Here is a 25,780-nt window from a genome sequence, read left to right on the forward strand (position 1 = left end):
AAGTAGTTGAACATGGGAGTGCCATTATGGGAAGTAATAAACAAGAAATGGACTAACTGAATTGTTTGGTGCAGAAGTGCAGATGCCCTGTGCCCCGATTTACGATTTGTTAGTGAAGGCGAGAGAATCATATCATAACTAACATTTGGTGTAAAAGAATATGTCAAGTAAATGAATTAATACATTTAGAAAAGATTTATTTTATTATTTCAAAAGTTTTTAATATTTTTAGTTTATAAAATTTTAAAACAGAATATTAATAATAAAAATTTTAAAGCACGTTAGTCGAAAATCTTTAAATATTAAATGAATTTAATAATTTTGAATTGTCCTATCTCACCAATGCTCATGTTTATCAATATTAAAGCAATGAATACATCTGTATTTTAGTCTACAATATATTCTAAATAATCCTTAAGATACAATTAGATTGTCAGAAAAGTATTCTGTAGGTACAAAATTATCTCTCAGATACATTACTATTTTAAAGATACAAAAGTATCTTTTAGATTTTCTTTTTTAAATCAAGTGGCAAGTTGGCACCCCCAAAAAATAGCCCGCCAAACTGCTCCCCACTGAACAGCTGTTTCCAAAGCTCCCCTTTGACAGCCGCCTGTTCTCGAAGCTCCAACTCGCTACAGAGGGCGCCACAGTCTTATTTCTACGCCTGACGCCAAGCAATAACAAAAAGCATACAGACTTAAGATGAAACAAAAACAGAAAACAAAATACAAATACGCATGTATGACCTTCGCACAAGGTGACTGGGGCAAGAGCGCCTCCGATGAATAGAGAGAGGGAGTGAGAGCGCGTGAGAGCAATGGAGAGTGGGGCTATGCAATGCAAAAAGATTGAGGAACATTGGGAGAAGTGCAGCGGCGAGATAAGAATGGCTGTGTCAGCAAGGCACAGTGGAACACATACTCAAAAAATATTTTTAAAATAAGCGTTTTAATTGTAGGATAAATTTATAAACCGAAATAAAGGTGAAATAAAATGTTTTTATAAAAATCCCATAAAAAGAATATATAAAAACTGGAATAGATGATTAGAGCTAGAAATGAATCCTAGTATTTTCTCTACAAATTTTTTTATATATTTAAATATTTTTGGATTTATTTGGGTAATTAGCGGTAGGTGGAATACGAAGTTTAACAAATTAGAAATACTTTTTTTTTTTATTTCCATAAAACAAGTTAGTAGCAATAGCAACACACCCACTGTGCCTGTGGGAGTTGTTTACAAGATTGCAGGAGAGCAAGGAGAGCCAATTGAGCGGGAAAAGCTCTTACCGAAAAAGCTCTGGAAAGTATAATGAAAGTATAAAGTGAGAATATAAATCGCTCCGGATTTTGCTGCGAACGGTCGTCTGTTCAGGTCTGGGTTGTGTCTAGTGTCTACAGTTCTCCGTCTCCTCTTCGCTGTCGCACACGCAAACGGGTCTCCGCCACACACACGCGCACCCACGCAACGGAATCAGCGAGCTATATAGTACTGCCACAGAGAAGGCCTGAGATCAGAGGGATATAACTAGGACACCATGTCGAAGCCCCAATCGGACGCCGATCGGCGCAAGCAGATCTCGGTGCGCGGGATCGCCGAGGTGGGCAATGTCACCGAGGTGAAGAAGAACTTCAATCGGCACTTGCACTACACCCTGGTCAAGGATCGCAATGTGTCCACCCTGAGGGACTACTACTTCGCCCTGGCCAACACCGTCAAGGACAACATGGTGGGCCGTTGGATTCGCACACAGCAGCACTACTACGAGAAGGATCCCAAGGTGAGTCCAGGTGACAACCAGCCACCCATTTATTGATTTTACTTCATGGAATTTTCCAAAAAAAAATTGAAGTGGTTGGGGCACCTAACCTAACTTTATCTGAGTTCCGGATCCCTATATCGGGTTTACCCTGCCTTTTGGGCCTCCAAAACAATTCAAAAAATTCCTTTATATATTTTTTCAAATTTTTTTTGGCTATTACGACATTTTTTTCGGCCTGCTCCATTCTCTTTTTTTTCGTTTCTGATTTATTCCTCAATGCGCTTTGGCCAACTTATTTACAGTAAACTCTCTGCGAAATGAAATACTAAAATTTTAACTTAAAAACAATAAATCCTTTTCAATCTACGAGTAAAAGGTGAAAGAAGGGACCCAAAGTCAATTAAATTTAAAAGTAAAAATATTTATAAACTGAATTATAATTAATATTTATCTAATTTCAACTGGTTGAAGTTTTTGGAATGATAGTTTGTATTATTTTCATGATATCATTCAATATTCGTCTTCAAAGACTAAAAAGTTTAACAAAATAATTAGTAACATTTTAGAAAAATAAGACTTTTGTATTTTATTATCCTCCATATTCAATCGAATATATATTTCGAGCATTCACTGTATTTCTGCACTTTCTGCTTTTCCTGCATTTCCCACGCTTTCGTTGTTTTGCTACTATATAATTGTTTCGTTTCATTTAATTATCCGCGAAATTACAAAAAAACAAAGATTGCAAATGGGATCAATGCCAAGAAATGCGCCAAAAAAAAGTGTGACACTTTCACTGCAACAAATTGCAAAGGTGCTACAAAAAAGCCGGCGAATTTTTCAACCACCACCCCTTATTTTCCGCTCCTATTCGAAAATTTCCCTCCGCCAGCTGACGGAGCAACAAAAGCTTAAAAATAGCTCTTCACATAGCAGCTGTCGCTGAGCTACTTCTATATCTAAGCAAACAAATTTATGAGTTTTTGAAAACTAAAATTCCCTACGGGCCTTGGCTCACTAATTTTCTCAACGATTACCCCAGAAAATGCATCTTAAGTAAATCAAGTGTGCACTTGTATCCATTAGATACACAATATGAATATATATATGTATATCCAAGCACGTGCCCGAAGCGTGAGCTTTTCATTTGCAAATTTCTCAGCATCGCGGTAGCTAAACATTTTTGTCCTTGCCTGAATGTCAGCTTAAATCACTTTCAATTTCTGTCCATAAGCACCAAAAAATGTATCTATTAATTTTCCATTGACCGGCGACCACTAGAAGTTCAAGCTATATACACTTTTTGGGTGATAAATATTTTCAATTTAACTAATTTGTGGAAACTGCCGTCACGGCGACACACATATTTTCAAGGTCAATCAAAGGTTATTAACAACAACCAACTGACAAAAATATCAAGGAAAATTTCCCTCATTTTTATTTTTTCTTTCTCTCTGTGAGTTTTTATTTTGGCTACAATTTCGGTGGCTGTTCGTGCGCATATCTATATAAACCTATATATATATTTGTTCTTTTAGTTCAGGTTGTGGAACTTTTATAGGCCCGATTTTGTTTAGTTGTCCCCTCGCATGCAATTAGCTCACGCAACCGTTCGAATAGAAAGAGAAATATATATCTAGCTAGTTGTCGATTGTATCTCACAGATACTTAGAACAGCTGTTGTTATGCGTAGCACAGTACTTAGAGTTAATTGAAGACAACTTGGCGCCCATTGGATTCTGTGGCAATTTATGCAAATTGAAGAAAGTTCAGCGGGGTTGATAGCCACATAAAAGAGTTATTTATTTCCCTGTAGTTTTCCACAAGTCAGTCCAGTCAGGCTGACCAAATCGAATCGAGAATATTGCCCCACTTATCATCACCCACATGGAAACCCAATTAAAAGCGTTTAGCTATCGGGGATCAATGAATTTTCAATGCCACGGCAGCAAAACTATCGCATTTCCAACTTCCTATGCACATCTGTCATATATTTATTGCATATTGGTAAAAAAGAAAACAATAAACAACAAATGCAAACAAATATCGCTCGTTTGTTGGCGAGGCGTTCTTTATCAAAGCCGCAAAAAAACATATGTCTGGGTTCTAATTCGCGTGTACACCTGGCTAGAACGAATCTGGAAGACCCTACACCAAAATCAGCTGTGAAAAATATCACCACCGGCAGTTGAATGACTTTGAGAGCTTTTTATGGATCTAAAAGATTACTCACGGTTTGTTGTGGAGCTCCGTATTTTCGATTAGATAAGCTAAATAGGTTATTCACATTTTTTTTTGGTGCAGAGGAAAGGTCATGCTTAGAATCGGTTTTAGATTCGCTAGTCCCGATTTGATTATCTTGATATTTTCGAAATTCTTATCGTCTTGATTGGTTCAAAGATCAATGATTTCAAAAGGTTTTCTAATTACATATAACTATGTAGATCTTAAATCAATTTTTTATTGTCTCTATCAATATATTTTCTTCAAAATAGCTTAGAGTTTTCCAATATAATTTTATATACCAATCCATTGCCCAATACTGTTTATAATAAGTGAAAAAAAATGTAATTGCTTGTTGAAATGACCATAATCTTTCTTTATCAATTTATAAAAAAAAAGTAATATTATTTCTTATATGATCACATGAATAAGTCATGTAATATATTTCATTACCAATCATAACATTTGAAATTACTGAGAATATTACCAAAGACTTTGCAAGAATTGCTTGTTGAAATGACCCTAATCTTTCTTTATCAACTTATAAAAATAAGTAATATTATTTCTGATATGATCACATGAATAAGTCATGATAAAAATTTCATTACCAATCATAACTTTTGAAATTACTAAAAGGATTTCCAAAGACTGCAAGAATTCAGTAGACTAAGCAAACAATGTATTATCTTTTATATTACAAAGTCCTATCGTTTAGTTATAATCTAGCTAACTATAATCAATTTTACCTTTTATCTGACCACTTTTAATGTTCGTGTTCCAAATCAGATCATATTTTCCCCATTATTCAGTCTACATATCTTATCTGCTAAATATTCCTAATCGAAAATCCCCGGATTCCATATAGGCGCCGTAACCCCTTTCACCTACAAATGTGCACATGGAAACACGCTCGCCAAACATTCCGCAATAATTAGCAATAGTTTTTTTTTGCCAGATGACAGAGCATCAGACATCTGAAATCAGCATGCGCCAGCGGTATGCGTTTTAGGGCATAGATTACATAGGTAGACTGATAAGGATTGGGATTAGCATACCCCTAAAGCCATTAGGCTATTAACTGGCGACACTGTCAGCGATGTTGTCGTCAATGGTGATTGGTGATTGGTGATCCGTGATCGATCGATGATTATGGGCATGTGATAATGATCCCGATTTCTATTCGCATTTCGAGTTATATAGATTCATGCTTTGCCATGATGTTTGCCCAGCATGCAAAGTGCAGCCGTGCAATCTGTTGATAGCCATTAACCCAATAAATGCCCTCGTAACATCGATCGATAGATTTGTGATTGTGAATGCCTTCCTCTATTTATAGTTTTCCATTTGGTTTGCCCTGAAATTACCGGTCGATTTTCAGCGCTGATAAGATGTTATTCCGTTGGGAACCGTAAAATGGGAACTGGGTGACCTTCTGTTTAAACATAACTAGGTCTTGGCGCCCTTCTTATCAGGAGTATATGGGTGTAGTTGTACAGTTGAGCCTGGAATGTTGGGACCTTGCACTTGGCTGATCATTGCGGAAATTCACGACCAAACTGGTTTTCCAATCAAATCCATAATTCCACTCTTTTAGCCACTGCGATTATTACTCTTCTCTGCTTTATTAAGCTCTTTAAGCTGCTTAACTTTTTAAGCTTTGGATTAGTATCCCTTCTTTTTATTCCAATTATCTTGATTAATATTAAAATAAAAGATATTTTATGATAGTTAGATCCCAACCTCTATTATATTCCTCATTAATAAAGACCATGACTCATATTAAAAATTACACGTTGTAACTTAATTCCTTCATTTTCATTTGTGCTAATAAACTGAATTGCAAACCAATTAACTTATGACATCCCCTCAATTTTTTTGTAGCGCGTCTACTACCTGTCGCTGGAGTACTACATGGGTCGCTCCCTGACCAACACCATGATCAACTTGGGCATCCAGAGCGAGTGCGAGGAGGCCATGTACCAGCTGGGTCTGGACATTGAGAATCTCGAGGAGATGGAGGAGGACGCCGGTCTGGGCAATGGTGGTCTGGGTCGCCTGGCCGCCTGTTTCCTTGACTCGATGGCCACCCTCGGTCTGGCCGCCTATGGCTATGGCATCCGTTATGAGTACGGTATCTTCGCCCAGAAGATCAAGAACGGTGAGCAGGTGGAGGAACCCGATGATTGGCTACGTTATGGCAACCCCTGGGAGAAGGCACGTCCCGAGTTCATGCTGCCGATTAACTTCTACGGCCGTGTGATTGACACGCCCGAGGGCAAGAAGTGGGTGGACACCCAGAGGGTGTTTGCCATGCCCTACGACAACCCCATTCCCGGATACAACAACAACCACGTGAACACGCTGCGTCTGTGGTCCGCCAAGTCGCCCATTGACTTTAACCTGAAGTTCTGTAAGTATCTAATGGGTTATGTGATTTCTTAATGTCAAGTTAAGGCTTTAGCTTGTTAACTGTCGGAGAGAATTAACCTCAAGTTAAATCCAAATTCGATTTCTCAATGGGATGTTAATTTTACGAACGATATGTTTTTAGAGTCTGTTGTCTGTTTAGTGGGAATTTTGGTCTAACCTCTAGTTAACTTAGCGACAAAATTTAACCTTACATTGAGAAATCGGCCCTAATGGGATATCTGCCGATTTTTCAATGTGAGGTATACTGTCACAGAAAGTTAACCTGAAGTTTTCTCAATTTGTTAACATAAAAAAAAAAACTCTAGTTAACTCAACGACAAAAGTTAACATGACATTGAGAAATCAACCCTAAATAAAGCTTAAATAAACCTTTCTTAATCCACCCTTTCCAGTCAACGATGGTGACTACATCCAGGCCGTGCTCGATCGTAATCTGGCCGAGAACATCTCCCGTGTCCTTTACCCCAACGACAACTTCTTCGAGGGCAAGGAGCTGCGTCTGAAGCAGGAGTACTTCATGTGCGCCGCCACGCTGCAGGACATCATCCGCCGCTACAAGGCCTCCAAGTTCGGTTCCCGGGAGGCGGTGCGCAACACCTTCGATCACTTCCCCGACAAGGTGGCCATCCAGCTGAACGACACCCATCCGTCGTTGGCCATTCCCGAGCTGATGCGCATCCTGGTCGACGAGGAGCATCTGACCTGGGAGAAGGCATGGGACATCACCGTGAGGAGCTGCGCCTACACCAATCACACCGTTCTGCCGGAGGCCCTGGAGCGCTGGCCCGTCTCCCTGCTGGAGTCGATCCTGCCCCGTCATCTGCAGATCATCTATCACATTAACTTCCTGCACATGGAGAATGTAAAGAAGAAGTTCCCCGAGGATCTGGACCGCATGCGTCGCATGTCGATGGTGGAGGAGGATGGCGAGAAGCGCATCAACATGGCCCATCTGTCGATTGTGGGCTCGCATGCCGTCAACGGTGTGGCCGCCATTCACTCGCAGATCCTGAAGGACTCGCTGTTCCGTGACTTCTATGAGATGGATCCCCAGAAGTTCCAGAACAAGACGAACGGCATCACCCCGCGTCGTTGGTTGCTGCTCTGCAATCCCGGCCTGTCCGATCTGATTGCCGAGAAGATCGGCGACGAGTGGCCAGTGCATCTGGACCAGCTGGTCGCCCTGAAGAAGTGGGCCAAGGACCCGAACTTCCAGCGCAACGTGGCCCGCGTCAAGCAGGAGAACAAACTCAAGCTGGCCGCCATTCTGGAGAAGGACTACGGCGTCAAGATCAACGCCTCGTCCATGTTCGACATCCAGGTGAAGCGCATCCACGAGTACAAGCGCCAGCTGCTCAACTGCCTGCACATCATCACCCTGTACAACAGGATCAAGAAGGATCCCACCGCGAACTTCACACCGAGGACAATCATGATCGGTGGCAAGGCCGCTCCCGGTTACTATGTGGCCAAGCAGATCATCAAGCTGATCTGCGCCGTCGGCAATGTGGTGAACAACGATCCCATTGTCGGTGATAAGCTGAAGGTTATCTTCCTGGAGAACTACCGCGTGACCCTGGCCGAGAAGATCATGCCCGCCGCCGATCTGTCCGAGCAGATCTCCACCGCCGGCACAGAGGCCTCTGGCACCGGCAACATGAAGTTCCAGCTGAACGGTGCCCTCACCATCGGCACTCTGGACGGTGCCAATGTGGAAATGGCCGAGGAGATGGGTCTCGATAACATCTTCATCTTCGGCATGACCGTCGATGAGGTGGAGGCCCTCAAGAAGAAGGGCTACAATGCCTACGACTACTACAACACCAACCCGGAGGTCAAGCAGGTCATCGACCAGATCCAGGGCGGCTTCTTCAGCCCCGGCAACCCCAACGAGTTCAAGAACATTGCCGACATTCTGCTCAAGTACGACCACTACTACTTGCTGGCCGACTACGAGGCGTACATCAAGGCCCAGGATCTGGTGTCCAAGACCTACCAGGTGAGAGAGTGCTCTATTTTCAAGGAAGCGTAGAGTAGAGTATTTACTTTCTGCGGTGACTCAAAATTTAAAATTTTAAGACTGATTTTTTAGGCATTAAAATTTTAATTTTTATTTATATTAAATACTTACTTTCCTATTAGTATTATTTGCGAATTTCGGTTTTTGGTTTTAGATTTTTATGTCAAGCCGTTTTGGCTGCATGACAAACTTGCCGATTTTTGGGGGCTCTATTTTATTAGTATAAATTAATATTTTCTTCGTTAATTTTTTTAAAACCCCTCTTCTATCGATCGAATTCCAGAACCAAGCCAAGTGGCTGGAGATGTCTATCAACAACATTGCGTCCAGCGGCAAGTTCTCGTCGGATCGCACCATCGCCGAGTACGCCCGCGAGATCTGGGGCGTTGAGCCCACCTGGGAGAAGCTGCCAGCGCCGGAGGATCAGCCACAGAACTAAATCAATTTTCGATATTATTTTATTATTTATGTGCTTTACTTTTGTTAAAGTCAAAGTCCAATTTTAGGCGCCAAAAGCAACAACTAAAACTAACCAACTAAACATGGGCCACAGCCCCCGAATTGTTAATATTTTATTAAATAAAAATCCAATATAAACAATTCAATTAGTTCTCTCATCACTGTGGAAACGAATCAACAACACCAACAACGGTACCTACCTAAAAAGACCTCAGGAACACTTTCAAAGTAAAAGAAAAACAAAATTGAAAAACAATTAAAAACAAGAAAGGAAGCTACCTTCGGCCAGCCGAAGCTTATATACCCTTGTAGATAAAAGAATACTCACTCGGTGCAGTTCCAGGGATTCCAGATTCAGCGTTTCGATTTATTTCAATTTTGTTTTTAAGTAGTCAAGAATCAAAACGCCTACTTCCTACAAAGTTACAATGAATTTTCTTATATTTGATTGGGAGCCTTAAGATATAGTGGTCCGATCCGGCTGGCTCCGACATATGTACTACCTGCAATAGAAAGAAGACCTTCGGGAAAGTTTCATCGCGATAGCATTAAAACTGAGAGACTAGTTCGCATAGAAACGGACAGACGGACAGACGGACAGACGGACAGACGGACAGACGGACATGGCTAGATAGACTCGGCTATTGGTGCTGATCAAGAATATATATACTTTATGTGGTCGGAAACGTCTCCTTCACTGCGTTGCAAACATCTGACTGAAATTATAATACCCTCTACAAGGGTATAATTAATGGAAAGAATTATGATAAACGTTAGTGGCAAGCTTGTTTAGATATCGGATATGCGTGTTTTAAATCGAGATTAAACCTCAAGTTCAACTGTTAAATGTAAAAATTAATTTAAATTGAATAAAATTTGATTCGAAATACAAGGCTGGTGTTTTCAGTGGGCCGCGGGGTGGTCAATAAATACAACTGGTATTTTATATCTTAATCTGATTGCAAATATACAACTTTATTATGGACATAAAATCATTGTTTAACACATTTTGAATATATTGTTGGTAATGGAATAGACCTTTCTAAATAAACAAATTTGATGGCTCTTGAAAGTCCCATTAAATGAACACAAATGTTTAGTAATTTTTACAATGTAATTGTTTGGATTTTTTTCGTTTTAAAATAGTCACTAAAAAATTGTAAACATTTCAAAATGATTTTCGCTCTTTGTTACATATTTGCTCCTGATGCATCATAAACTATTCAAAATTCTTTAAAAATTAAACAAAATGCGCTCCACAATGCACAGGACGGGGGAGCAATATCCCCGACTGCATTTAGTAGTTGACTCTGGAGGAGCGAGTCGACTTGCTCACATATTGCCGGTCCTCGCCCCGTGAACTGCTGGCCCCTCCACGCTCTCTATCGAATTTCTCATGTGAACGCTCCCGCGGTGACTTCTCCTAAGGGAATGGTATTAATTTTGGTTATGGCAGAGTTCAAAATATTAGAATATTGTCTAGAAATCTGAACTCACCCTATGCCGCTCTCTATCCCGTATTTCTTCTTCACCATTTTGTGCTGAAAATTGTTCATTCTTGAATGTCTTGAATAGCCGGTAAATGATTCTTCTCTCACCTTCGCGCCGGCGCTTATGTTCGTTGCTATTCGACTCCTCGGTGCGATCGCGCTTCCTCCCCAGCTTGCGATCCTTGCGCGCATCTCGCTCCTCATCCGACAGCTTGTCCTTGTTACGCTCTTTGGTCTTGAGGCCGCGAGCCTTCTTCACGCTGTCCACCAGTTCCTCCACCTTCTGCAACGGCACAGGATTAATGGTTGTAAAAACATATGGAAATATTCGCCTCCGCTACAACTTCACAAAGTGTTTGGGTCTAACTACTTAAAACTGGAACAAAAACCGAAAACAGTTACGCCTGCGTCTGTTTAGTGTCCTAAGTCTAATATGGTTTATAAGTCCGTCGGCCCCACCACGCGCCCATCACTTACCCGTGCACAGTCTCAACATCAACGAATTAACAACTAAACTGGGCTGCACAGGTAACGGCAGGTAGGTAGGTAATCTGAGTCGCGGCAGAAGAAAAAGATCCACTGGGTTTCGTCCGCATTTCGGGGATGTCCGCATTGAAGATGTTGATGGATTATTAATGATGATCGGCAGCAAATATTTCAAATATTCCTTTATATGATATTTAGATGGCAGTATCCACTTATAATAATGTTGATTATTCATGTTTCCAGTTGGCAATCGAAATATTGGTCCGCAAAATGGTTTTATCGTTTGAGGATTTGGAATGTTTAAGTAAAAGGTTATCCAAAATTTGTTCCATTTGAAATGTATAAGTATAAGGTCATCCAATATTGGTTTTACGTCACTCCAGATTATTGATATTGTTGAATATAGATGAAATAGTCGTTTTTTACTGTAGTCGTTTAACTTCTGTAGGCTCCATAAAAAGATGAACTTCCTTTTGGAAAGATTCGATGGGAATTTGTTTCAGTTTTTTTTTTATCGATCAGCTTGATCGATCATCACAAATTAGCAAAGTGTTGATAATTTAAGTACATGCTTTTGGAACTCCGTTAGTTTTTGTTGCAGTCTTTTTAGCCATATTACTCCAGAATATTTTTGGGTTATTCGTACGTTATATTGAAGACTTTTTTTGTGATGTATGGCAATTGCAGTTATTGATGATTTGGCTTGCTGATTTTCTTAAGTATTTTTTCCTTTGTAGATTCCGTAAAAAGTATCCAGAACAGATAACGTCGTTGATTTCTTCTTCATTTCAATTTAAGGGCTTTTTTTTTAAATTCCTTCGTCGTAAACTTTTTCTTTGATAGAATATCCTCCGCGCTTCCAGTGAGATTCGTCTTTTGGCATTCGATTGTCGTCTTCATGGTCCCATTACTCCAATTCGGTCCGTTAATTAAACAACTACTCTTAAACTATTACAATTAATTAACAAAATTGAATATAAAAAAAATGTTTTCCTTCTTTTTAAAAATAACGATGATCCTGTCACATTGGTCTAAAAAGTTTCACTTTTCGCTTATGTCTTAGCTTAAAACTAACACCCCGTAGTAAACTACATTTGATACTTAGAACTAGGGAATTTCGCAGATGAGAATGAGATCCACCGCATCGAGCATCAGTTTATATGTTTTGATATTTTGATGGGTGGTGGGTTCGTTGCTGATTTGTTGATTTTGAAGTTGCAGAGTAGAAGATGGTGTTGCAAATCGGGTAAAGTCTCCCTGGCAAACTCAGAACTTCGTGTAGTTGCCCCTCCAGATTGGATCGTCATCGTTGTGTTGTGTTACTTTTGTTGATGTCTTAGCGTACTTATGTCTGCAACCATATGCTACTAACCTTTGAACTGCTGGTTGACGACTCCAATTTGCGACGCTTTGAATCTACTAAAGGTTTAGGGGTTACTAATCAAATTTCCTTCTAAAATCTTCTGATAATTTACTTACCTTTTTCGTATTCAATTGTCTCATGGCTACGTTGCCGATGCTGCATTGAACCGTTGCTTTCGTTGGACACTGAACTCAAATCTCTCATCCGTCCCTCGAACTCCTCGTAGTGGCGATTATCGGTGCTGCCCACCAGATCAACCGTTTCGACGCCATCTCCGTGCCGATGGCGATCTTCACCGCCGCGACGCGATGATTTCTCGCGCTTCCGCTGCTGCGCCTCCAACTCCTCCAGACGCTGGGAGCGCTCCCGCGACCGCTGATGCTGTTCGGCCTCAGTTCGCGGCTCCTTGACCCTAACCGCATCCCTGGTGCTCCGATGGCTACTCAGGCTGCCGTGACGCTGCTCGTGCTGATCCTGCCTGTCTCGCTCTACATCGCGATTGCGACTTTCGCTCTGTCGGCTGCCATTGCTACCGTTGTTGGTCTGCTCCAGCTGCTCATCCTTGCTGCGCGACTGGGATTCCCGTGGCGCTGGTAAATCACGCTGCTTGCTCTCACGATCGTTGTTGGAAGCCGTCGAGGAGGCTGTGGAAAGCACAGGGACGCTGTTGCCCTCGCTTTTCAGGCTCTTCGATTCGCGGAGGGGAGCTAAAAAGATTTTTTAATTAATTAAATTAATAATTAAATTTGAATTATTTTCTTAATATTTATTAGAGCCCTGCATGAATGGATTCAATGAATTATTTTGAATTTTTTTATTATATAAATGAATTAATTAGAATTTGAGTTAATTGAATGAATGGCATGAATTCCAAAATAATTTAAGCGACAATTTCTTTTGAAGAAAGGGCCATCATTTTGTGATTTAATCTGCCTGAATTTTATTTGATTTGTTAAAAATTTTTCACTTTTTGTTCCTAAAATAAAGCACAAAAAAAATCTGGCAAATTCAAAAAATTCATAAAAATTATTCATTGATTCATTCAATTCAAAATGAATTAGAAAAACATTCAGTTCATTTCACATTGAATTGAATTAAACAAATCAGAAATTTCATGGCACACTATGATGAAACAAAAATGGAATGATTCACGCAGGGCTCTAATATCTATTAATATTTCCTCACCTGCTTTAGCCTCTGGCTCCTTGGTGCCCGACTTTTGTTCGTTGTTGTAGAACGGAGCAGCTGAGCCGGCGACCTTAGTCGCTTGTGCAATCAGTGGCGGCGATATGGGAGATAATTTCTCCGTTTTAATGCCAGCGCTGGGAGCACCAGCACTGGCTGGCGACTCCTTTGTGGGCCGCTCGGCCATCTGGTGGAAATCGCTCTCCTTGAGCATGTGCGCAGTCTTCAGCTTCAGCTGACCAATATAGCTTGAGGCAATGACATACAGATCCGGCCGCTTAGTCTTCTCCTCCTCGCGCACCTTGTCCACCTTGCGCTCGATGATTTGCGCCAATTTGGCAAGAACAGGATAGTGGGGCAGGATTCGCATCAAGATAATCAGTGCATTTCGAATCTGCATAAAGTCCTTGGAGTCCAGGCAAAAAACAATCGCTTTGGTGATCTTGTAGTGCCACTTGTGACACACATGGCGATAGTTCTCGTAGCCGACGTGATCGTTGGCCTCTGAGAACTGATTGCTCACACGGAACTTGGTCACGAAACCAGGATAGTTGGCACACTCCTTGTTGAAAACTGCCTGATCCGCATGCCAGCGCATCACGGTCTCCAGCATGGCGCACAGGAAGCGACCATATCGCGTGGCCTCGCCCTCCGTGCACGAAGTAACCGAATAGGTGATGTCGCAGAAGATCTGTAAGGTAAAACCATGTGTAAGTTATGTAAAAATCTAACCAAATGTAGTATGATTTACCCTATCGTAGCACAGCAAAGTGGAGAAGTTCGAGGTCTTCAGGTTGTGTATGGCGTGCACGAACTTGGCGCAGTACAATGCATCCAAGGCTGTGAAAGTGCAACGCGGGAAGAGGCAGAGCTGCAGGAACTGTGTGATTGTGTCGTTCTTGGCCGACTTGGCAGATCGGAGCAGGAACCAACTATCCTTTTGCTCCTGCAGCCGCTGCGAGATCTTGTCGACGTGCTCATGCTGCTTCTTGCGCTCGTCGTTCAGCTTCTCCATTAGCGCAATGTAACGCTCCTGCTCCTTCTTGTTCTTCGATTGATTCGAGTCCTTGCCCTCGGCCGCCTGCTGTGCCAGCTGCTTCAGCTTGCCAATCTCGCGCTGATAGCTGTCGTTTGGAACGTGCAAATCATACATGCTCAGACTCCAAAAGGTGACCAGAAACTGTGGACTGATGTCCTCCCACACCTTGGCGCTGTGCAGAGGTCGAACTGACTCGACAATCGGATTCATTATCAGCTGCGTGGCCTCCAAATACTTTTGCAACTTTTGCGTCGTGGTCAGCTTCTTGGCATTCGGATCAGCCTTGCGCAACTGATCGTATTTTTGCTGCAAAGAGTTTAAAGGTAAAAAAAGTGCAAACAAAAATAAAGTTTGCCCGCCATACATTAATTTGATGCGTGAACATGGGCCTGGCCAGGAAGAAGGCCACATCTGTATTGATGTGATACTCCCGCAGCATGGTTATAATCGAGGGCAGCCGCTCCACATACTCATCCACCGAATAGGTGGACCCCAGGAAGGTGCCAAACTGGACGAGCGTGTCCTGGCACTGATCATACAGATTTCCTACCAACTTCAAGTGACTGTGCGCCGCCGTTTCGCGATAAATGACGCAGTGCTTCTGCTGGGCCATCAACAGGCAAATGGCCACGGCGAGATCATTGTTGGCCAAGGCCTCCTTCAGGCGATTAGAAGACTTTTTCGTATTCCTCACTTGACTGAAGTAACCAGCCTGTAATAGGAAATGCTTTAAAATATGGCCTTTAAAGGATAGTTGTATATTTACCTCTCCCCTGAGCTGCTCGCCACCACACATGGCCTGCAACTGATCGTTAGTCATCTCCTCACAGGACTCTACACCGGCCATCTTGTGCACAATCTCTCGCAAAATCAGTAAATCCAGGCTCTTCTGTGACTTCAGCTGATTGGCCACGTACTGCAGCAATCCACTCAGCTCGATGCTGTACTTCTTGTAAATGGTGCCGCAGAAAGAGGCGAGGCTCTGAAGCCACAAGGATAAGGAGGTGCCATCATCCTTGAACCTGAGACGACCCGTCAACGTCAGCGACTCGATGATGCAGTAGCCCAGACAGTCGAAGGAGAGGGCAGTAAGATACTTGAGCATGTCGCAAACGGGCCCGATGAGATTGTCATAGATCTGAATTTGCAAAAGAATCTGTTGAAAGAGAAGTCGAAATTAAGAAAAGTTATATTTGTATAATAAACTATATTAAACTTACATAGTCAAACAGCAGTCCTGGGGCACAATGGCTGTATTTGCCCACCAGGCGACCCAGCTGCTTAACGTTCTCCTTGCTCACTCGCTTCATCAGCGCCTTGATATCCCGCTGAGCCAAACCGCAACGCCTGATCAAATTCGGATGCAGCTGGTAGCTGTCGTTTTTCCAGCGAGCATACAAACTGTAACGGAAATGGTACGGGAAATACTTGAGCACGGCCCAAATCTCCTCGGACATCGAGCAGTTGTTGTCCAAGTAGAGAAGCGAGGGTAAAATGCAGGCATCCAGCGAGCTCATTATGTCATAATAGTGCTGCTCCGCCTCCGAATTGGGAGGCGGTCCATTAAGGCTATCCACGCCCATCTCCACTACCAATTTCCGCATAATCCGAATGAGCTTGTACATCAGCACTGTGTCGTAGTGCATGGCTGGGCCCAAGACATTCGCCATTGGCCAGGTATACTTCCGCAAATCGCTGAATTCCTTTGCCTGCATCTTGGCCACCAACTTGGAATCGTCGTACAAACGATTTCGACTCTGTCTTCTTCCAGCGGGCGCTTTAAAACACTTTTTGTAGTAGATGTTCTCCACGGAGAGGTGAATCAGATCGGCAATGGCACGGGCAATTGGCTCCTGGAGTACAACCGCCTGCTCCGGCAGCTTCTGGATGATCTTGTAGGCATTCTCCCAGTCACCCACTTTAAGTAGAGCCTCGCAGAGGCCAAACTTTTGATTGACATTGTATTTTTCCTGGGTAAAAAAGGCAATTTTAGTAGAATTCTCTTTTGCAAGTATTTGCACACTATACCTCATTGAATTTCTTAACCGAGGGCGGCGGCGGCGGATCCTTTTCGTCCTCCTTCTTATTAGTTTGAATGAGGTTAAGCTTGCGCACCATTTCCCTGGCATCGGCCAACTCCTCCTCCCAGTCCGCCTTAATGCTCCCATCGTTTGGAGTCAACCACACATACACATCATTCAGTTCAATTACGCCGTGCTTCAGCAAAAGGGCGCACACATGATACAAAGAGCGTGGAGTGCGGGAGTCCTTAAAGTGGCAGAACTTGTAGCCGAGGACCTCGCAAATTATGGCACCGGTGGGCATGTAGCTGCGCAGCAGGGGAATGAACAAGTTCCAGCGATCCGGGCGGGTCTCAAATGACTCGATAATAATGTCCAGCACGCGATTGGGATCCAGATTAAAGCAGCCTATGAAAAGGAAATAATTAATATAAAATATAAAGCTCTATAGAAGTTTACAACAAAAATAATACCTATCAGGGATTTAATGATGTCCATAATGCTCTCTGGCGTGGTTGTCTCATCGAATTCCTGATTGAGCTCTGTTATAAGCTTGGCAAAGCCCTCGCTCTCCTCACGGAAAAGATTAAAGCGACGCTGCTTGTAGCTTAAAAAAGGAAGGGGGTATTTAATAATTTATAAACCTCAAATTACTTTGATAATACATACTACAACTTGGTTTTGACCTTAATGAACTTGGAATAAAAGCTCTTGTTCTTCACAATGCCCGCCTCCTGTAGCGTGTCAATTTCCAAACGCTCCTTTAATAGACTTTCGGGCACCACCTTGTCCAAGTCCTTGACAAGTTGCACAAAGGCATGTCGCACCTCTTGAAAGTCATCGGTAATGAGAGAGGTTTCGCTGTCCAGAATGTTTATCACGTCCACTATAAGGCTGGGAAAGTCCGCATGGAGAGCCTGGAATATAATATAAACATAAATTTAATATTTAAGAGGGTAGCAATAGAGTGTATCACTTTATAATAAGCAGGGTTAATACATGAACCTTTTTTTTCTAATAGGTCTTCAAGAATTTTTTTTATTTTTTAAGCCAATATGGCTTTCTGTTCTTTTTGTATTCAAGCGTAAATATATTTGTAGTTGTTCTCCAAATTCACTAATTTATACACACTTTGTGAGGAAATAGGTAAAATTTTTGAAATGAAAAAAAAAAAATTTTTTTTAATAAAAATGATCTAAAGTTTCTGATTGAAAGTACTTAGTATTCGAGATTTTTATTCTTAGATATTTGAGTTAATATTAAAAGAAATTAGATTTCTGCTTTGTTTCTGAAAATCATCATAATCAAAATATAAATTTCTTAGTAACACATAAGAAGCCCTATAAAGTTTTCCCTAGTTCTTTCGTTACTTTCCCACTCACCACGACTTCCAGGAGCAGATGGAGCACCAGGTCCTTCTTGTGGGTGTGGCGCAGGGCCTGCCAGAGGAGCTGGTAGATGGCATGCGAGATGCCCTGCTTGAACTCGCCGTTCTGGTCGTAGACGGGCGTATCGGCCGCATCCTGCAGCTGCTGCTTGAGGTACTTCAGGCTAGAAGTAAACGTTTAATTTAGCTAGTGGGAACAGTAGTTGTGGTGGGAACACAGTGGGTCCAAACAGTCGACACAAGAGCGCGCGAATATCCAGAAGCAGCAGCAGGACACAAACTGACGGCAGCCACTGTTCTGCGAGTGCGTGTATGTGTGTGTGCGCGTGCATATACATATATATCTCTGGCTGCGTCTGTATCGGTGTCTGAGCGTGGAAGTGGAACCCCACACACACGTACAATTCGCTCCGTCCGGATTTGTCAAAGTGCTTGAAGATGTCCAGATTCAGGGAGCCGGGATCCTTGTTGCCCGATCCGCCGCCTGCTCCTCCGCCGTTTGTGTCCGACGATTCGGATGTGCGGCTCTCCGCCGTCGGCGCTCCGTCACCGCCGCCGCCACTCGCATCCTGCGTTCCCGTAACGCTCTTCAGCTTCTTGAGCCGCCGAATCCGGTCTGTGGATCTCTGCATCCTCGGATCAGGTGGAACACGCGGGCGCTTTGCTACGGGTGCTGATTTTTGCTCCCGAATCGATCAAAACGCTGTACTTGTCGGAATATTTTACAAAATTTTCACACTTTTATGTTGTGCCACAGTGTGACCGTTCCGCGATCCAACCGAAATGCCAGGCGGCGAAATGCAAATGTCCTACTTCTTCCCAATTCAGGTGACCTTTTATTTTGGTACGCTTGATATGGAACACCAAGTGCAAATATATTTTTGAAATGTTTTTCAAAACGTTCTTTATGACTTGGAACTTTTTGATAATGAGTATGAGTCATACATGTAAGTTATGACTGGTTTCAACTTTATTTATCACTCGAATACAATTTTTTTTCAATTAAACCCAATTTAACTACATTTTCGTAACCCTTTGAAATTTGAACTCAACCCAAATAAATTCAAAATTTGAATTTCAAATAGTATGAAGCTATATAGAGATAGCTGTATGTTTTTATCATCTGAACTGTGTTCCTTTTCCCAAATTCTAAGAAATCTCCCACCTCAAGTCTGTTTTAAATTTATTGACCTTTTTTATACATTTGTATGCGCATATAATTAGAGAATCTCTTGAAATGCAATCTTAAATCTAACCAAATTCAGGAAATCTACAGATGTGCATTTGCATCCCACCAGGCTCAGACTGCGGAAATGTTTAAGCAATGATTAATTGTTTTAAAAATGGTACCAAATCGATAAGGTTTTTTGACCTTCAATAAGGACATTATGTCGATAGCTGCCTGTTCTTTAAAGTGCTATGTATTTATATATTTCTGGTCTTAATCTTGAGAATTAACCTTTAATATTTAAAATTTAGCTTTAAAAGGTTACAAATCTGAACACTTTTATTAGATTTACAACTTTTACCCAATACAAAATGAAGTGTTTTAATAGCAAGTGTATACAAGTGAAAAAATGAGCTAATATTATGTATTTATATGATAAAGTATAAACAAAACTTGGGAAACCAAGATCATACTCAAAACTGAGTATGGTTAAAATATAATTATAACAATACAAAAGCCTGATATAAATTGAAGGGGAAATTCTTTAGAATATTCCATGTAAAATCAAGAAATCATAATATAAATTTGGCCGATTGCTAGTGAAAGTAAAATCATAATATAAATTTGGATAGTTGCTAATTAGGTAGTAAGTTGGAAACACGATTCTCAAAGCAGCGGTTCGTTCTCAATCTTGACGTCGCACTCAATCATGGAGCTGTCCACGTAATCGTACGAGGATGGGGATTGCGGGCTACCGTTTTGGTAACTGGAATTCGATAGATAGATAGAACCCTCTAGATGAGAGGCGAAACTGGATTCGGGAGCGGGCGTCAGTCTCGGCAATCCACCTACTCCGCCTGTGCTTTCTGGAACCGCTGTACCTTGCAGCATCTGCTGATCCTCCTTGCGGAGCTCCACCAAAACGCGTGCCATCTCCATGCGAAACTTCAGATTGCTGATGTCTGAAAGCGACTTCAAATGCGGCACCATGCTAAGCATAAAGCTGTAATCCGAATCGTTCTTGGGGACTTCGGCTTCAGCGGCTGAATTTGGCGCAGCCTTGTTGGCATGGCCATTCGAAATGGGGCCATCGTACGAGGACGAGGTCTTCCGGCGACGATACCTCTTCGTGGGCGGCGGTGGTCGTGGCAGGAATTGGCTTGTGTTATTTTGCGGCAAGCGAATGGGCGAATGCAATCCGGGCGAGAGATCCTGGTCGGATCGATAGGCAGGGCCCAAGGGTTTGATCAGCGACCCACCATCTGAGCCCGAATCCTGCGGCAACGAGGATTCCCGCTTGAATATGTCGCCGATGATCTCAAAGTCCACGGAGTCATCATTATCCAAATCCACATCGATGGTAAAGTCCAACAGGCGTGTGGAATCGCAATCCTCCGGCTGTTCGGCATCCAAATCAAAGGCCTCCGGCGGAAAGGGCACCAGACGCTCGGGATCGAAGAGGTGGCGCATGAACTCCAGCGATCGGAAGTACGTCCAGTGGGACATTTGGATGCGCTTCTGCTGGATCTTGCGCACCTCCGCCCGGTAGCTGTCCCGCAATCCCTTGAAGCGCTTCTTGCAGCGGGCAACTGCAAAAGAACCAGGTGTTATTTATAGTTTCCTGGGCTGCCGAGGAACTCACCATCCTGCTGCATTATTTCCGCCACACTCGCCCAGTGGGCGGCTGCCTCCTGGTTGCGGTAGGCCATGGCCATGTTGGTGTCCCACAGACACCGCCGCTTGGCCACCTCGGCTATGAGGCGGAAGTTATCCGACTTCATCATTAACTGGTTGCGAAAAATTTTTAGTGGTTTGTCAACAAATGCCGAGGGCTCCGCGGGCGGTTTGTTGACTTTCACAGCGTTTTTCTCCACCCACCGCGCTCACAGCAAACTGGACGAATGTGTGAGCGGCTCAATAGAATATTATTTAGCTTGGCCAGCAAAAACGAGTTCGCTTTGCCACCTTTCGAATGTAATTAAGGGGAAATAAAAATTTTACTTGCGATAAAATCTTGCAGCTCCGCTTGGCCAATGGCCACTCGAAAAAACGGCACCTGGCAACTCTGTCCCATCAGCTGTTTTGGCGAAAACACCAAAACGGTCACACTGAGCAGGGGGTGGCAACTCTAGGCGAAACAAATGATTCACGAATTGCTTATTTTTTGCCGGCTGGTTGTTTAAAACTGAAATAAATAATTAAACAGCCATGTCGCAGCCCCTGGAGGAGTGCAAGGATGAGGAGCTGCCCGCAAACACGCTGGAGCACTTCACCGAACTGCAGCAGGTGCTGGAGATGATCGAGAACATCAAATCGATTGCGGCTGGGACCTTTGAAAGGGAATTCGAGCAATACGCCCAGGTTTTGTCCCGCTACCAGGAGCAGCCGCACCTGCTGGATCCCCACTTGGAGGAGCTGCTGGGCAAGCTGCTCCAGAAGATTCGCCGGCAGGATTTGGAGACGGGAGAACGTCATGCGGCCTTCAAGTATCTCTATATTATCTCCAAAGTTCGCACCTACAAAGTGTTGGTCAAATTTATGCCCCACGAACTGAGCGATCTGGAGTTTGTCCTGGATCTGCTGGGCCAGCAGGATCCCAAGGAGTTCGAGCAGTGGGAGACGCGCTATATACTCCTCCTTTGGATGTCTATCCTCGTACTGAATCCCTTTCACATGTCAAGACTGGATGCCTATGAAACCAATCCCAATCCCACTAGCAACTGCATTTCCATCAACCATGTCCAGTCGAAGAGCACCAAGATGGAGCGCATCTTCGAGCTCATCCAGCTGTATGTCTCCTCCAACGACACCTGCAGCAGCATGGCTGCTTATTTGGCCGCCAAGTACTTCATTCGCAGCGACATCAAGGATCTGTATCTAGAGAGATTCCTCGATTGGATCATGGAGCAGCATCAGGCGGATACGGTGAATGTCAAGTTTGGCCAACTGGCTGCCGTGGCTGCCATTTTAAAGCACGGCAAGCGCGAGGATCTGCTGCCCTATGCGGACAAGCTGCTCCAGTGGATCACCTCATGCCAGTACAAGGAGGGCAACGACTTTCTCAAGTACAAGAACTATGTGAAAATCGTTCAGAGAATCGGACTGGTGCACCTGAAGCCGAGGATTGCCAGTTGGCGGTACAAAAGAGGTGGGTTTGGGTGGTTATATCCAGGGTTCGGAATTTAACACACATGTAAAATTGAATTTTACAGTGTGAGTAAAGTTTTTTACATATGTGTCAAAATCAAAAGTGTTAAAATATGAAAAACAATTGTTAACACACACAGCTCACTTGCGTTTTTTACACAATGTGTTATTAACACGACGTGTTTTTTACACACTGTGTTTTTAACACAAATGAAAATTACATTTTATGGACATTAACGTATCGAAGGGAAAATTAAGAATCAATATACCAGGATATCTTAATTGCTATTTTTAACCGTTTCAAAGCATACATGAATTTTTTCAACTATTTTTTTAGCTCAACATATATTTTAATGTCACATACACGTTGTGTAAAAAACACGCCGTGTTAATTAAAATGTTTCTAACATATGTAACCTACAATTTTTTACACACATGTCAATAACTTTTTTTGAACTTTACACTTTGACATTTAACATGTTTATAACACATGTTTTTTACAGAGTGTCTTATTTTTCTTGAAAACATATTAAATACTCTCCCTTTTCTAGGCACTCGCTCACTGGCCACCAATCTCAGCCAGGCAACTGGAGCGGGAGGTGAATCGGCTGCAATGGAGGTTGCAACCGAGGAAGGCGAGGAGATCCTGGTTCCCGATGCCATCGAGGAGGTGATTGAGGAGCTGCTGCAGGCCCTGCGAAGCGGTGGCAACGATATACGCTGGAGTGCAGCCAAGGGATTGGGCCGGGTCACCAATCGCCTGCCAAAGGAGCTGGCCGACGAGGTGATTGGCTCAGTGATTGACATACTCAGCCCACTGGAGCCCCACGAAGCCTGGCATGGTGCCTGCTTGGCTTTGGCTGAATTGGCCAAAAGGGGATTGCTGCTGCCGCATCGATTGGAGGAGCTGGTGCCGCTCCTCATGCAGGCTCTCTTCTACGATGAAATGAAGGGCTACATGTCGGTGGGTCAACACATTCGCGATTCCGCCTGCTACATGTGCTGGGCCTTCGCCAGGGCCTACAATCCAGATGACGTCAAACCTTTCGTGCACAAAATCTCATCTGGTTTACTCACCGTTGCCGTTTTTGATCGTGAGGTTAACTGCAGGCGTGCTGCCTCCGCCGCTTTCCAAGAAAGTGTCGGCCGCCTGGGCAACTTTCCCTTCGGCATCGAAATCTCCACCACCACGGACTTTTACTCCGTGGGCATTCGGCAGAATTCCTACCTGAACATCAGCGATTACATCGCCCAGTTTGAGGTGTACAGGGAGCCCTTGATTAGTCACCTAGTGCAGCATAAAGTGAACCATTGGGACCCGGCCATAAGGGAGCTGACAGCCAAAGCCCTGCATAAACTTTCTCTAAGGGAACCCGAGTATATGGCCGCCGTGGTGCTGCCACAACTGCTGGCCAAAACCGATACCATCGATATAAATTGCCGACATGGCTGCGTCTTGGCCATGGGAGAGATTACACTGGCGCTGCGGAATCTGGAAAATAAGAGTGATCCACCGGTGGCCTACCTGTCCAATCAAAGGATTGTGGAGCTGAATGAACTAATACAAACGTTCCTGGACAGAAATTGCTATCGCGGAATGAGCGGCGAGCTGATGAAGTCGTGCACTACCAACTACATAAAGAATTGCAGTTTGGCTAAGCTAGAGGCCACAGCAGAGTGTTTGGGTAGGAAAAATGTTTATAGTCTGCCACTAAAGTATATTTAAATATATTTATTTGTTCTAGCTTCCTGGCAAAAGGTCATAGATTCCTGTCTGACCACCAAATCCACCGCCATTCGTGAATCTGCGGTGGAGGCCTTTGGTGAACTGTGTGTTACGTACTACTCTTTGGATTCCAGAAACCAGGAGAACGAAGCCATTATTAATGCTTATTTGCTGGGAGCCGAAAACGATTTGGAGGAGCATATACGCATGGGATACATTGCTGCTCTGGGAGTGCTGCCATCCTTTATGATCCGTCCCCATCTCGCAGCTGTAATGGATAGTTTGGTGAAGCATTCGCTGACTCCCTTGCAAGCGGTTATAGTGGGTGAAATGGGAGATCGTGAGAATATCCAGACATACCGATGGAGCGAGGCGCGAACAGAAAGCGTGAGAGCTTTGACTAAAGTGGTGAAAACTGTAGGATATGAAGGAGGAATCTGTAAGATTTTGGATATAAATATGCATACTTTATATCTTATTATAAATATTATTTTCCAGACTCATTTGCCGAGCCTGCCAACTTCAACAAAGTTATGAAGTGTCTGCTAAAAGCCTTGGACGAATACACCCTGGACAATCGCGGCGATATTGGAGCTTGGGTGCGGGAGGCGGCCATGTCATCGCTCTACGAGATCGTCACTCAGTGTCCGCCTGCTCTGCTCACCTCGGAGCACGTCCATCTGATTGTGGCGGGCTTTATGCAGCAGGCTGTGGAGAAGATCGATCGCACGCGCGGATTAGGCGGTCGTCTCTGCTGCCAGTTGATTCACCATGAGCCCAGGATACCGCATATACGAGAGCATGCGAAACTTTTGGAAATATTCCCCGCCGATGCGGATTCCGTGCTTTGGCTGTTTGCCGATCACACATTCCCGCTCTTCTGTGAGCTGCTCGCTCTGCCGGATTACTCTAAAAGAGTGCTGCTGGGTTTGAGTGCCAGCATTGGTCAATTAACTGAATCTCTGGTGAGTTGGATAAAGGTTTTTCTTAACCATATTGATTAATTAAATATTTCCTTTACAGATTAAGTACGCCTCGAGTGCCCTATTCCAGTTCTTACGTTCCAATCCCCAGACTGTGCCGCGTCTCTGCTCTGAGGTTGTTCAGATCTTCGAGGAGCATTTGCTGAATGAACGCGTAACCTATCCCATGCTCAGTTTCCTGGATATACTCATTGGATCTGGTACCGTGGAGTCGGTGCTTCATGACGAAGCAAATCCCTTTGCAGAGGACATCTACAGACTGCTTAATCTGGAGGTTAAGGGCTACAAGAAGCTCTATAAGACCGCCACCAGCATTAGTGCTTTTTGCCAGCTGCTCCAGGTTCCCCGCTTGTCGCGACGCATTCTGTCAAAGCTCTCAGTATTCCTTGGACTGCAGCATGTCCATGTTCGCAAAACTGCTGCCACAAAATTATACGAAGCGCTGGCTCTGCACGGCGATGTCACCGAAGTGCCCGAGGACAATATGGATGAGATCCTCACGCTGCTCTCGGAAACCGACTGGACCATGCCGCTGGTGGAGGTGCGTCCGCTAAGGAACCAATTGTGCCACCTGATGGACATCAAGGCGCCTGTGAGTGGAGCAGCTGCGGCGGCCGCTTTGCATCAAGCGAATGCGGATAAATGAATTTTCGGCAATATAAGTTAAACTTCACTATGCTTGTATTTCATATTTTTTGCACAATTATACTGACAACGCTTACAGGATGTTTTAAATTTTTTTTAACGAATTTCGGGGGTTTCATATTAGCGATGAGTTCCGATATAATTAATTTTAACAAGCTCTTAACTGTAATAAAATAAATTAAACCATATATCCTTATTACAATTTTTAAAATAAACTACCTATGAAAGTAGTAAATTAAAATT

General features: G+C 43.3%; 4 protein-coding genes across 7 annotated transcripts; 2 read left to right on the forward strand and 2 right to left on the reverse strand.

Annotated features, from left to right (window-relative positions):
* The first annotated feature begins 1,345 nt into the window (after nt 1-1,345).
* On the forward strand, nt 1,346-9,789 carry Glyp (glycogen phosphorylase). Its single transcript, XM_017154278.3, has 4 exons — nt 1,346-1,783; nt 5,870-6,398; nt 6,811-8,417; nt 8,722-9,789. Exons 1-4 carry the CDS (start codon nt 1,541-1,543, stop codon nt 8,875-8,877), a joined length of 2,535 nt encoding a protein of 844 aa, XP_017009767.1. The 5' UTR covers nt 1,346-1,540; the 3' UTR covers nt 8,878-9,789.
* A 49-nt stretch (nt 9,790-9,838) lies between these two features.
* Nucleotides 9,839-18,665, reverse strand: tho2 (THO complex subunit 2-like protein). 4 transcript variants are annotated; one of them, XM_017154277.3, is made up of 15 exons: nt 18,271-18,665; nt 17,864-18,032; nt 17,151-17,398; nt 16,955-17,088; nt 16,489-16,889; nt 15,681-16,430; nt 15,227-15,616; nt 14,825-15,172; nt 14,173-14,766; nt 13,422-14,112; nt 12,353-12,943; nt 12,246-12,289; nt 10,496-10,670; nt 10,395-10,438; nt 9,839-10,320 (listed from the first exon to the last, which is right to left on the reverse strand). In XM_017154277.3, exons 1-15 carry the CDS (start codon nt 18,498-18,500, stop codon nt 10,195-10,197), a joined length of 4,935 nt encoding a protein of 1,644 aa, XP_017009766.2. In that variant the 5' UTR covers nt 18,501-18,665; the 3' UTR covers nt 9,839-10,194. The 4 variants fall into 4 exon arrangements, with proteins under 4 accessions (XP_017009766.2, XP_017009765.2, XP_070067719.1 ...); XM_017154276.3 differs by having other exon boundaries at nt 12,246-12,292; nt 18,271-18,664; XM_070211618.1 differs by having other exon boundaries at nt 10,395-10,670.
* Nucleotides 18,666-19,039: 374 nt separating this feature from the next.
* On the reverse strand, nt 19,040-21,093 carry LOC108066014 (uncharacterized). Its single transcript, XM_017154335.3, has 2 exons — nt 20,679-21,093; nt 19,040-20,625 (listed from the first exon to the last, which is right to left on the reverse strand). The coding sequence occupies exons 1-2, from the start codon at nt 20,818-20,820 to the stop codon at nt 19,703-19,705; spliced, it is 1,065 nt and encodes a 354-aa protein (XP_017009824.2). The 5' UTR covers nt 20,821-21,093; the 3' UTR covers nt 19,040-19,702.
* Nucleotides 21,094-21,139: 46 nt separating this feature from the next.
* Nucleotides 21,140-25,618, forward strand: Tbcd (tubulin folding cofactor D). The gene is made up of 5 exons (XM_017154320.3): nt 21,140-22,184; nt 22,735-23,868; nt 23,929-24,348; nt 24,408-24,874; nt 24,933-25,618. The coding sequence occupies exons 1-5, from the start codon at nt 21,245-21,247 to the stop codon at nt 25,536-25,538; spliced, it is 3,567 nt and encodes a 1,188-aa protein (XP_017009809.2). The 5' UTR covers nt 21,140-21,244; the 3' UTR covers nt 25,539-25,618.
* The last annotated feature ends 162 nt before the right edge of the window (nt 25,619-25,780 follow it).

Source organism: Drosophila takahashii, chromosome 2L (genome assembly GCF_030179915.1).
Source record: "Drosophila takahashii strain IR98-3 E-12201 chromosome 2L, DtakHiC1v2, whole genome shotgun sequence".
NCBI classification, from domain to species: Eukaryota; Metazoa; Arthropoda; class Insecta; order Diptera; family Drosophilidae; genus Drosophila; species Drosophila takahashii.

Excerpts from the sequence above, each read along its gene's own strand:
- Glyp (XM_017154278.3), top strand. The coding sequence starts at position 1,541 with ATGTCGAAGCCCCAATCGGACGCCGATCGGCGCAAGCAGATCTCGGTG. Across the intron at positions 1,784-5,869 it reads ACTACGAGAAGGATCCCAAG|CGCGTCTACTACCTGTCGCT; the intron begins GTGAGTCCAGGT and ends ATTTTTTTGTAG. Across the intron at positions 8,418-8,721 it reads TGGTGTCCAAGACCTACCAG|AACCAAGCCAAGTGGCTGGA; the intron begins GTGAGAGAGTGC and ends ATCGAATTCCAG.
- tho2 (XM_070211617.1), bottom strand. The coding sequence starts at position 18,500 with ATGCAGAGATCCACAGACCGGATTCGGCGGCTCAAGAAGCTGAAGAGC. Across the intron at positions 16,431-16,488 it reads CGGTTAAGAAATTCAATGAG|GAAAAATACAATGTCAATCA; the intron begins GTATAGTGTGCA and ends TTTTTTACCCAG. Across the intron at positions 12,944-13,421 it reads GGAGCCAGAGGCTAAAGCAG|CTCCCCTCCGCGAATCGAAG; the intron begins GTGAGGAAATAT and ends AAATCTTTTTAG.
- LOC108066014 (XM_017154335.3), bottom strand. The coding sequence starts at position 20,820 with ATGATGAAGTCGGATAACTTCCGCCTCATAGCCGAGGTGGCCAAGCGG. Across the intron at positions 20,626-20,678 it reads GGAAATAATGCAGCAGGATG|TTGCCCGCTGCAAGAAGCGC; the intron begins GTGAGTTCCTCG and ends GTTCTTTTGCAG.
- Tbcd (XM_017154320.3), top strand. The coding sequence starts at position 21,245 with ATGTCGCAGCCCCTGGAGGAGTGCAAGGATGAGGAGCTGCCCGCAAAC. Across the intron at positions 22,185-22,734 it reads CAGTTGGCGGTACAAAAGAG|GCACTCGCTCACTGGCCACC; the intron begins GTGGGTTTGGGT and ends TCCCTTTTCTAG. Across the intron at positions 23,869-23,928 it reads GGCCACAGCAGAGTGTTTGG|CTTCCTGGCAAAAGGTCATA; the intron begins GTAGGAAAAATG and ends TATTTGTTCTAG.